The 13,136-nt window shown below is 33.4% G+C and overlaps 1 protein-coding gene across 3 annotated transcripts in view; it reads left to right on the plus strand.

Annotated features, from left to right (window-relative positions):
• The window catches only part of PCDH11X (protocadherin 11 X-linked), an 821,697-nt gene that overhangs the window by 674,299 nt on the left and 134,262 nt on the right, over nt 1–13,136 (plus strand). For 2 of the 3 annotated variants that reach the window (XM_057495790.1, XM_057495792.1), the window contains one exon: nt 1,844–1,867. The exons of the other annotated variant lie outside the window; for it this stretch is intronic. In XM_057495790.1, the coding sequence (XP_057351773.1) occupies nt 1,844–1,867 (24 nt within the window). The remainder of the gene's footprint in view (nt 1–1,843; nt 1,868–13,136) is intronic. 3 annotated transcript variants of the gene reach the window in all.

The following is a 13,136-nucleotide window of genomic DNA, read 5'->3' on the forward strand; positions in this document are numbered from 1 at the left end:
ATCTATCAATTTCTGTGTGAGCATATAATAATCCATATATTGCTTTAGAGGGAAAAAATGGTTCCCTTTTTTGACTAGGTTTCATGTGATGAATCTAAGTACCTCTTCAGTCAGACTTGAAAATTTTATGCAGAATCTGCTTATTGTCCAGAACTTCAAAGAAAATTTATCAGTATTTGACTTTAGAAAATTGACTATAAGCCAGTTTTCATTTTTCAGATTTAGAGCTGAACATCTCCTGGGATATGGCTTAAAATGTATTTTTTTTCTCTTTCATTGTTATCATGTCACTTGTTTGCTTCTTTTGTCTTATCTCCTTACTCCTAGAAATGTCTAGATTCATCACATTCATTTTTCCTGACCTTTTCAGTGACCAAATTAGGAAAGATTTTGATAACTAAGGTCTAAACCATTTTGAAATTGCAGTCTTAAAAATGGAAGCAAGCACTTTATTATTTCTCTGCCTGAAGCAGCCTTTCTCTTCTTTTTGACTCTAGTATATTTGAAAACTCTACATTGAAATATTACAGGAGTTCATTATGAATTCCAAGAACAAATTTGAATATTTCATGTGTATGTGTGTGTGTTATCATTGAAATAGTTATATTATTCGAGGGGTAAAGACCTTGCAAAATCACTGTTCTATTTTTTTCTTTTATACTTCCAGTATAATCATAAAATTACACTGCTTTTAGATGAAACACCTTATGATAAAAAAATTAATGCACTGTGTATATGCCAGTGACACTTAAAATGTGTAATGTTCTCTCATTAATCCTCATCATTGCATAGAAACATTACTACTACTTCAGTTTTTCTGTCTCTGATCTAGTCCTTCTCTCTAAGCTTTTCATATGTCTTTAGTTTCATAATATTCTAATATTCTTCAAAATAGATTTTAAACCAGCTCAAAATGTTTATCTTTATGGTTTTTATCCTTATTATGTCTGTTAGTACATATATCAGGAAATCTTGATTTACTGTTAGCCTTAAAAGTGTGCAAAGAATAAATCTGAGGGACATCTGTTCAGATCAACATATATCTAAATTTTTATAAACATATAATTTTTTTTTAAATAGAATTTACTATTTGTCCTAGGTCAAGCCTGATCTCACAGTGTTTTGAAGGAAGTCAGTTAATAATGCAATGCCTGTATTTCTTTATTTGGAAAATAATGATAATGATCTCTAATCCTCCATATTCTAACTGTGAGAAATAAATTGAAATTTTAGTTGTAAAACTGTGTTATATGTTATAGAAAAAGCATCTTAGCCAAGATTAGAATATTTCTGATGGTCATCCTCATGTTCGTGTCTGTTGATGTCTGAGTTTTCTTGTGACTTCTTCCCAAGTCAAATTTGGAGGCAGAGCAACCTAAGTCAAAAACAGTGGATTTCCTTATACTACATTTTCTGTGAAAGACTCCATAAAAAAAGCTGTAATTTCAGTAGAAGATAATACTTCGCTATCACAGACAGTGAGCTAGAAAATCTACTGAATTCTTGTAAAATGTTGAGTTCATCAATTCGTTGCCTTCTGGGAGAGGACCAATAATAACTTCCCAGTAGGGCAGTATATAGCATAGGCTTGGACTGATTTTAGGAAAACATTGCAGGAGACAAATTTCATGGGCTATCAGTCTTCTACCTTATCATATTCTCTCCAAAATGAAGTTGAAAATATATTGCAATATATTATAATTTACTTTTTTAAGTTGAAGTATCATTCATATACAATCTTATATTGGTTTCAAGTATACATTCATTTAGTTAAATTAATATAACATGTTTGGAATAAAATAAAATATTTACTGTGTTTAACTTTATTAAACTCTCTTTTTAGCTTTCATTCCTGGACTAAAGAAAGGTACAGTAGACATCAACACAAATCATAACCATGGTGCATGTTTCATTTTAAAATGAATTGCTGATTTGTGTTTGTTTTAAGAAATTTGGTCTTTACACTTCTCATAAAGCATTGCAATTTCAACTGTTTGCTTCAAATACATTTTTAGTATGTTTCAAATGAACTGATATAAAAGAAAGGTGTTCAGTCAGTTGGATATCTTGTGTAACTGGCTGCCTTTCCAAGTTATATGTTATTAATCTTTCAACAGCAAAGTTAACATGATCCTATAGTCATGTTTTTGACTTATAGTAGTTACTTTAAAATTATCTACATTTTCAATTATTCATTTTTCTCTTCTGATGATGTAAGCATATTCAGTATCTAATCTGAGGAAGCATTAAAGGCATAATTCTACCTTTCTAGATTTTTATTCACATTTGATCTGTAGATTGTATCCATGTTGTGTACATGCCTAATAAAATAATCCAAGTTTACATTCCTTGTGAAATTATAATATGCATTTTCTTTGCCAAAATGTAACATATAGATTATATGTGAATCTATACTAAGATAAGGTTGACAGAGAACAAATGTCTTTAAATATTGAGTTTAAGCAATCAGTTAAAATGTGTATAATTTTATCAAGCTGATAAAGTTTTAAAATGCTGCAGGATATTTTGATTGTTCCAAATATAACTGTGCTTTCTCTGTATACACAACCATTTCTTTATTTGGAGATAGGTCTGTCATATTGTTCCATTGCTATTTAAAACAATTTTTTGCACTTCGTACACTTTTACAGGCATACGTCAAAGATATTGTGGGTTTGGTTCCAGACCACTGCAATAAAGTGAATATTGCAATAAAACCAGTAAATTATTTTTTTAGCTTCCCACTGTATATAGAAATTATGTTTACACTGTACTGAAGTCTATTAAGTATGCAATAGCAATGTCTAAAACAATGTGCATTCAGTAATTAAGAAAATACTTAATTGTTAAAAAATGTTAACCATTATCTGAGCATTCAGTGATTCATAATCTTTTTGCTAGTGGGGGGTCTTCTCACATTGTTAATTCTGCTGACTGATCAGGGTGGTGGTTGTTAAAGGTTGGGGTGGTTGTTGCAGTTTCTTAAGGTAAGACAACAATAAAGCTTGCCACATTGAATCTTCATTTCACAAATGATTTCACTATGGCATGTGATGCTGTTTAATAGCATTTTACCCACAGTAGAACTTCTTTGAAAATTGGATTCAATCCTCTCAAATCCTGCACTGCTTTATCAACTACTTTATGTCATATTCTAAATCCTTTGATGTTATTTCAATAATCTTCACAGTATCTTAACCAGAAGTAGATTCCATCTCAAGAAGCCACTTTTTGTATGACTACATAAGAAGCAACCTCTCATTTGTTCGAGTTTTGTCATGAAATTGCAGCAATTCAGTAACATCTTTAGGCTCTATTTCTAATTCTAGTTCTCTTTAATTCTTTAATTTCCACCACATTTGCAATTCTTCCACTCAAGTCTTGAACCCCTCAAAGTCATCCATGAGAATTGGAATAATTTTTCCAAACTCCTGTTGATGCTGATATTTTGACCTCTTTCCATGAATCACAAATGTTCTTAATGGCATGAGACTGGTAAATCCTTTCTAGAAGGTTTTCAATAGACTTTGCCCAAATCTATCAGAAGAATGACTATCTATGGCACCTGTAGTCTTACAAAATGTATTTCTTCAATAATCAGATTTAAAAGTTGAAATGGCTCCTTGATTCATGGGCTACAGAGTGGATATTGTGCTGGCAGACATGAAAACACATTCATCTCCTTGTCTGTCTCCATCAGAGCTCTTGGGTGGTCAGATACATTGTCAATGAGCAGTCATATTTTGAAAGGAATATTTTCTCCGAACAGAAGGTTTCAATAGTGGACTTAAAATATTCAGTAAACCATGTTATGAACAGCTGTGTTGTTTGTTAGGCTTTGTTGTTCCATTTATAGAACATGGAATAGACTTAGGGCCCTAGGAATTTTGGAATTGTCAGTGAACATTGGCTTCAACTTAAAGTCACCAGACTCATTAGCCCCTAATAACAGAGTCAGCCTGTCCTTTGAGGCTTTGAAACCAAGCATGACTATGGAAGTCCTAGGTTACATTTCTTTCAATAGCAGGCTTTTTAATCTACATGAAAATCTGTTGTTTAGTGTAGCCACCTTCATTATCTGAGCTACATCTTCTGGATAACTTGCTGCTTCACTTTGCACTCCCATGCTGCAGAGATGGCTGCTCCACTTAGACTTCATGAACAAACCACTGCTAGCTTCAAACTTTTCTTCTGCAACTTCCTCACCTCTCTCAGCCTTCCTAGAACTTAGAGAGTTGAGTGAGATCTTGCCTGGACTAGGTTTTGCCTTAAGGGAATGTTGTGGCTGGTTTGATATATCCAGATCACTCAAACTTTCTCCATATAAGCAATAAGACTGTTTCACTTTCTTATCATTCAAGTGTTCACTTTAATACACTTTTAATTTCCACAAAGAACTTTTCCTTTGCATCCACAACTTGGCTAACTGTTGCAAGAGGCCTAGCTTTTGGCTTATCTTGGCTTTGAACATGGCTGCCTCATTAAACTTAATCATTTCTAGTTTTTGATTATAAGTTAGAGATGTGTAACTCTTCCTATCACTTGAATACATATGCCACTGTAGGGTTATTAATTGGGCTAATTCAATACTGTTCTGTCTCAGGGAATGAGGAGGCCTGAGAAGAGGGAGGCAGATGGAGGAACAACCTGTTGGTAGTTAGAACACATACAACATTTATCAATTAAGTTCTCCATCTTTTATTGGCATGGTTTGTGGCACCCCAAAATAATTATAATAGTAACATCAAAGGTCACTGATCACAGATTCACTATAACATATAATAATAATGAAAAGTTTGAAATATTGCAAGAATTACTACAATGTAACACAGAGACAAGAAGTGAGCAAATGCGATTGAAAAAAATGGTGCTGATAGATTTGCTCAATGTAGGATTGCCATAAACCTTCAACTTGTAAAAAAAAAAACAGTATCTATGAAGTGCAATTGAGTGAGGCACAAGAAAATGAGGCATGCCTATATTTAAAATGCAATTTAAAGTCCACTGATATTTTAACTAAGTAAAAATAGCAGTCTAAGAATAAATCTTCCTGAATCCATACAAATTTAAATTGTTATGTAAAGAAACTCACCTTTAGTGTTAAATTTTGACAAATCATCAGTAGCTATACCATGCTTATTTTTTTTTTTTTGGTATTTTAAATGCTTCTAAATGTTGTTTTGGTCTTTTCATATTGTGTTAGAGTAGCTCTCATGTGATCTTACATAATTAGTTCTAATGCCCATGATACATTTTTGCCTATCATCTAACTAGTGGAATTTCAACCTAATATTGTATTCCCCTTGAAAGTCTTGAATACTGATTGTTTATATGGGTAATTCAGGTGAAAATGGATGAACTGCATGTGATTTTCATTTTATCTCTCCTCATTAGTTTCTAGGTATCCTGTGACAGATACCGTTCAGGAACTACAGCTAATAGTCACAGGTATACATTTGTGGTTGTGATACAAAGTCAACTTGTCTTGATCACAACTATTCGGAAAAGAAATAGTAAGTTATTCAGGAAAGAGTAATGTTAGGATATCTTGAATTTTAAATACATTTTCACCTAAGTGTGTACACTTGACCAAGTCATTTGAATTCAGATCTCCATTTTCTTTTTTCCTCATTTAAAAACTGTCATAATCATGTTTATGCTTAAGCCTCACAGAGAAGTCATACTGTTGAAAATGATTACATAAGAAGAAGAATAAATAAAAAGCAACAACAATCAGTATTTGAGTGTGTACTACGTTATAGACATTGTCTCTAATGTGATCTACAAATGTTTTTATTTTAATACTTACAACACTTCTGTGTGTAAGTTCTATTACTTTCTCCATTTTTGCAGGAGTGGAAGCTGAAGCATAAAAAGGTTAAATAGCATAGGATTTTATTTGATAATTTCTAAAGCACTATACCTGTGTAAGAAATCATTATTACATAGATTTTTGTATCTTCATCAGTATACCAGTAATAATCATCGCAATTAAACTCATACCTTAAATTTTGCTCTAATTGGATGTTATTTGTTTAGTATATTCATAATGCAGTTGGGCTCTGATTCCAAGCTGTATTGAAACACCATAATACAGTTCATAGTTATATTTTATGATAATATTCATACTACATTACGTATGTCCACTTTCCATTATCAGCTTATTTATGTAGATTTGCTATTATTTACCTCGCATTATACAATTTCTTAGGCATATTTCAGATAATTAAATGTTAGTATATAGGAAAAGGCTCACTGTGACCTTAGTCATAAATTCAGGCATACCTTGGAAATATTGCAGGTTTAGTTCCAGACCACTGTAAGAAAGCAAATAATGCAATAAAGCTAGTCAAATGAATTTTTTGGTTTCCAGTGCATATAAAAGTTACATTTACACTATATTGTAGTCTATTGTGTGCAATAGCATTGTGTCAAAAAAACGATTATCTTAATTAAAAAATATTTTATTATTAAAAAATGCTAACCACCACCTAAACTTTCAGTGAGTTGTAATCACTAATCACAGGTCATCATAACAAATATAATAGAAATGAAAAAGCTTGAAATATTGTGTGAATTACCAAAATGCCACACAGAGACACAAAGTGAGCAAATGCTATTGAGAAAATGGCACTGATAGGCTTGCTCACTGCAGGGTTGCCACAGGGTTGCCACAAACTTTCAATTTGTAAAAAACACAATAAATGTGAAATACAATAAAATGAAGCACAATAAAACAAGGTATGTCTGTTTATTAAACTAAGATTATTTCATTCATTCAAGTTTTCTATTGAAAGCTGACTGGTTACCAGGGATGATATTGAGTTATTTTCTTAAATAGAAAAACATGCAGGCTCTTTCCTTTACATTAGACATATACATGCAAGTTTTTTGTGGTAAAGTCATCACTTCTGCTTCTAGGGGTGTTTTACTTGTCCCCAAGGAAGAAATTGCAAATATATACTTGTCAGTTCATTATGAACACATTCTTTTGCCAATCCTCCTGAGGAAAATATACATTAATAAATATTTATAGATTAATGTTTTTCATTGACTTTGTTTGCAAGTATACTATCCTTTTTCTTTTTTCCATTTTGGACTTGTTTTCATATAAGAATGAGTTACAGCTATAATATATCAATTACTTTTTCTGTTTTCAGTGAGGTCTAGGGTTTAGGTAGGAGAATGTCAACTGGTTTGTCTACCTGCAGTCATTTGTCTCTTGTCCATATTAAGGCTCAGATATCTAAGCTGATTTCTGGCATATCCTTATAGTGTTTTATTACACAACCGTTACATTTCTGGCCCTCAGTCAACTCTCAAGGATCTATTCTTGAGCTCGGTTTCCATAGTTATTGTTAGTAGTCAAGGGTTGGCTGTAATTTATGAGTTCATCATTTTAAGCTTGAAGTGCTGAATTTGAGTCAGGAGAAACTGTTTAGGAATGACACTGTTGGGGACAGCAGATTGAGTCAAAGTTTCTAGGAAAAACTGGGAAAATGGATTATCTCTCAGCCAAATGAGTCACCTCACCTGTCTTCATGTGACTTCTTAATAAGTGTTTGTGAACATAAAACATAATTCATTCTTATGCATGATAGATAGGGAGTTTTCTTATGTCCGTTAGTAAGAAAGGTAATGTTTTTTCACAAGTTGTCTTTTTTTTTTTCATGGCCATGAGTCAATGAAAATGCATGCATAAGTTTCCAAATGACGAACTTACAAGACAGCCCATGATACTAGTCCCTTCATGTTAATTTAGTATCTCCCTAAATTCTCAGACCTGAGGGTTAAATCAGCATGCAGGTTTGTTACTTTTGTTTTAGATTGCTGGTGGTAGACTCTAGAATGTCACAGAATAATATTTGTGAAAAAAAATTGTCTTATGAAGCATTTGGCTATTTTAATATCTAACATTACTTTCCTCAGATAATATATAACAAGTTCATTCTGCCATATTCATATACTACACATTGACACATGAAAGTAGAAAAAAATGTGCCTTATGATAAAATCTTATTGCTTTTTAATGCTTTTATTCAGAATGAAGGGGAAATAAAAAACAAATGATATTATCTATCACACAAAAATAGGCTAGGGGAGAAAAAATTAGTATTTTTTCAAGCCATTGCACTGTTAGTAAAGTTAGAAAATGGGTGCAATACTACACTATTGTTATTTTGGTAAAAACTCTTGGCATAGCCGTGAAGCAGTATATCTGTGAATAGAAAATTAATTCTTTAAACTTCATGTTATGGGTTTATATTATTTTTCTTTTTAAAAAATCCAGATAAAGTGAAATAAATAGCATTGCTAAGTGACCTTTAGTCAGTTGATTGTTAGTAAAACAAGGCTCGAGCATTTAAATGAGCCATAAACTATTGTAAAGGTTTTAAATGCTTATTTCTTCTATAGCTAATTAGAATAGTAATCCTCATTTCATGAAGCATAATGTTAATATACATCACTTTTAATGAAGCATAGTGTTAATATACGTCACTTTTCTCTTACACTATCTTGAAATCGATTCTATTTGACACAGCAAAAAGATAAAATATTACATTTCTCTTTACTTTCATTTGAAGATACCACATCAAAATCTGGGTCTACTATGAGCCAGACATTTTTTATTGGAATACACTTTACAAGTGGGTATTTTTTCTAGGCTACACACAAAAACTGATTGTTGAAAAGGCAACTTTCTCATTAGGTAAATTGTTGATCTGAGAATATAGCCCAGGAGTCTTGAATTTGAAGTGATTTATTATCATTGATTTTGATCAGCACTGTCAAATGGAAATATAATGAGAGACACATATGTAATTTTAAACTGTCTAGTGGCCACATTAAAAAAGGGCAAAAGTAACAGGTGAAATTAATTTTAATAATATATTTAACATAATGCAATGTAAAAGTATCATTCCAACAATATAAAAATCAATATAAAGTTATTAATGAGATATTTTACATTTATTTTCCTAGTAAGTCTTCCAATCTGATAGCTATTTGACACATGCAGCGCATCTCAAATCCAACTAGCCACACTGCAAGTGCTCAATAGCTATGTGCAGTTAGTAACTCCTGTATCAGTACAGCTTTAGCTTCTCCTCAAAAAATAAGGATTAACTGCTGGGTTTGGGCTGCAGAGAGGAAAACAGGCCTTGATATACATTGTTTTGATATTATACCTTGAAGAAAAACAAACAAAAAAATTCCTTGAAGCCCTTGCATTTATACAGGCTCATCTGAGAACATTTTCTCCATGGCTGGCCAAAGGTTCAAAAAAGAAAGAAAACGTTTGGAAAGAGTACTCTGGTTGATTTTTACTGCCATGGGCTATGAATAAATGTCGAATGTGAAGCAGCAAAGGGGTCTATAGATCAAAGTCAACACTTTCAGTGGCATACTTTGTGTCATATGTTTGAGGCTCTTAAGAACCACAATTTGTTGCAGTTTGCTCTCCTTGAAATTTTTGAGTTGTTTTCAAGAAGGCCTCAGGAGGGAACACTGATGGGAACTAGTTAATCTGTAAGCTACACAGGCCTGGATGATTTTAGAAAGTATTATACAGTGTTTGATAACAATCAGTATGTATCATGACCAGAAACAGAGTCAGAAGGGTGAGGACTTTCCGACAATCCATATAAAATGTGGTACTCCAATTTTAAAAGATTAGTAATATCATTTACCACGTTAATGTGACTGTAAAAATGTGAATTTCTAAGAATATTAAATAAGAGCCTATAATGTCTTTTAAAAATCTAAAATACTTACATAATAGATAGCTATGTGGTATTCATTGTGCTCAAATGCCCAGGATGTCTTTCCTAGACTTAACAGGTTATAATAGGGCTGTGTGTCGAAGACAATTGAAAGCACTGATTTCTTCACTTGATAATCACTTGTCAGTGGTCTAAAATATCACCAAACTAAAAACAGAAAACATCTTACAAAGTGATGAAATGCAATGCTCATTTAATAGGACAACATTCAAGTAAATTGATACATGCTTTATATTCCTAAGTATAATCAAATCTAATTATATTATTGTTATTGGTAAAGATGTGGAATATAGTATTTAGCGATTCTTCACAATCGAAGTGATAATTAGAAAATGTATATATGTTTTTATTTTTTTATTTTGGTATCATTAATCTACAATTACATGAGGAATATTATGTTTACTAGACTCCCCCCATCAACAAGTCCTTCCCACATACCCCATTACAGTCACTGTCCGTCAGCATAGTAAGATGCTGTAGAAGCACTACTTGTCTTCTCTGTGTTGCACAGCCCTCCCCGTGCCCCCCATCCATACTATACATGCTAATCGTGGTGTACCCTTTCTTTTTTATCCCCCACCCATCCCTCCCTTTCCACCCATCCTCCCCAGTCCCTTTCCCTTTGGTAACTGTTAGTCCATTCTTGGGTTCTATGATTCTGCTGCTGCTTTGTTCCTTCAGTTTTTCTTTGTTCTTATACTCCACAGATGAGGGAAATCATTTGGTACTGGTCTTTCTCTGCCTGGCTTATTTCACTGAGCATAATACCCTCTAGCTCCATCCATGTTGTTGCAAATGGTAGGATTTGTTTTCTTCTTATGGCTGAATAATATTCCATTGTGCATATGTACCACATCTTCTTTATCCATTCATCTACTGATGGACACTTAGGTTGCTCCCATTTCTAGGCTATTGTAAATAGTGCTGCAATAAACATAGGGGTGCATCTGCCTTTTTCAAACTGGGCTGCTGCATTCTTAGGGTAAATTCCTAGAAGTGGAATTCCTGGGCCAAATGGTATTTCTACTTTGAGTTTTTTGAGGAACCTCCATACTGCTTTCCACAATGGTTGAACTAGTTTACGTTCCCACCAGCAGTGCAGGAGGGTTAACCTTTCTCCACATACTCACCAACATTTGTTGCTGTTTGTCTTCTGGATGGTGGTGATCCTTATTGGTGTGAGGTGATATCTCATTGTGGTTTTAATTTGCATGTCTCTGATGACTAGAGATGTGGAGCATCTTTTCATGTGTCTGTTGGCCATCTGAATTTCTTCTTTGGAGAACTGTCTATTCAAATCCTGTGCCCATTTTTTAATTGGATTATTTGTTTTTTGTTTGTTGAGGTGTTTACTTTTGTGTATGGTGTTAGATAATGATCCAGTTTAATTCTCTTACATGTAGCTGTCCAGTTTTGCCAACACCAACTGTTGAAGAGGCTGTTATTTCCCCATTGTATGCCCATGGCTCCTTTATCGTATATTAATTGACCATATATGTTTGCATTCATATCTAGACTTTTTATTCTGTTCCACTGGTCTATGGGTCTGTTCTTGTGCCAGTACCAAATTGTCTTAATTACTGTGGCTTTATAGTAGAGCTTGAAGTTGGGAAGCTAGATGCCCCGTGCTTAATTCTTCCTTCTCAGGATTGCTTTGGCTATTTGGGGTCTTTTGTGGTTCCATATGAATTTTAAAACTATTTGTTCCAGTTCGTTGAAGAATGCTGTTGGTATTTTGATAGGGATTGCATTGAATCTATAGATTGCCTTAGGCAGGATAGCCATTTTGACAATATTAATTCTTCTTAGCCAAGAGCATGGGATGAGTTTCCATTTGTTAGTGTCCTCTTTAATTTCTCTTAAGAGATTCTTGTAGTTTTCGGGGTATAGGTCTTTCACTTCCTTGGTTACGTTAATTCCTAGGTATTTTATTCTTTTTGATGCAATTATGAATGGAATTGTTTTCCTGATTTCTCCTTCTGCTAGTTCATAATTAGTGTATAGGAATGCCACAGATTTCTGTGTGTTAATTTTATATCCTGCAACTTTGCTGAATTCAGATATTAGTTCTAGTAGTTTTGGAGTGGAGTCTTTAGGGTTTTTTATGTACAATATCATGTCATCTGCAAATAATGACAGTTTGACTTCTTCTTTACCAATCTGGATGCCTTGTATTTCTTTGTTTTGTCTCATTGCCATGGCTAGGACCTCCAGTACTATGTTGAATAACAGTGGGGAGAGTGGGCATTCCTGTCTTATTCCTGATCTTAGAGGAAAAGCTTTCAGCTTCTCACTGTTAAGGATGATGTTGGATGTGTATTTGTCATATATGCCCTCTGTTATGTTGAGGTACTTGCCGTCTATACCCATTTTGTTGAGAATTTTTATCATGAATGGATGTTGAATTTTGTCAAATGCCTTTTCAGCATCTATGGAGATGATCGTGTGGTTTTTGTCCTTCTTTTTGTTGATGTGGTGGATGATGTTGATGGATTTTTCAATGTTGTACCATCCTTGTATCCCTGGGATAAAACCTACTTGATCGTGATGGATGATCTTTTTGATGTATTTTTGAATTCAGTTTGCTAATATTTTGTTGAGTATTTTTGCATCTACGTTCATCAGGGATATTGGTCTATAATTTTCTTTTTTGGTGGGGTCTTGCCTGGTTTGGGTATTAGGGTGATATTGGCCTCATAGAATGAGTTTGGGAGTATTCCCTCCTCTTCTTTTTTTTGGAAAACTTTAAGGAGAATGGGTATTATGTCTTTCTGTATGTCTGATAAAATTCTGAGGTAAATCCATCTGGCCTGGGAGTTTTTTTCTTGGGTAGTTTTTTGATTACCGCTTCTATTTCACTGCTGGTAATTGGTCTGTTTAGATTTTCTATTTCTTCTTTGGCCAGTCTTAGAAAGTTGTATTTTTCTAGGAAGTTGTCCATTTCTTCTAGGTTTTCCAGCTTGTTGGCATACAGATTTTAATAGTATTCTCTAATAATTCTTTGTATTTCTGTGAGGTCCATCATGATTTTTCCTTTCTCATTTCTGATTCTGTTGGTGTGTGTAGATTCTCTTTTTCTCTTAATAAGTCTGCCTAGGGGTTTATCTATTTTGTTTGTTTTCTCAAAGAACCAGCTCTTGGTTTCATTGCTTTTTTCTATTGCTTTATTCTTCTCAATTTTATTTATTTCTTCTCTGAGTTTTATTATGTTCCTCCTTCTGCTGACCCTGGGCCTCATTTGTTCTTCAGTTTCCATAATTGTGACTTTAGACTATTCATTTTGGGATTGTTCTTCCTTCTTTAAATAGGCCTGGATTGCTATATACTTTCCTCTTAGAACTGCCTTTCCTGCAC

Source organism: Manis pentadactyla, chromosome X (assembly GCF_030020395.1).
Source record: "Manis pentadactyla isolate mManPen7 chromosome X, mManPen7.hap1, whole genome shotgun sequence".
NCBI classification, from domain to species: Eukaryota; Metazoa; Chordata; class Mammalia; order Pholidota; family Manidae; genus Manis; species Manis pentadactyla.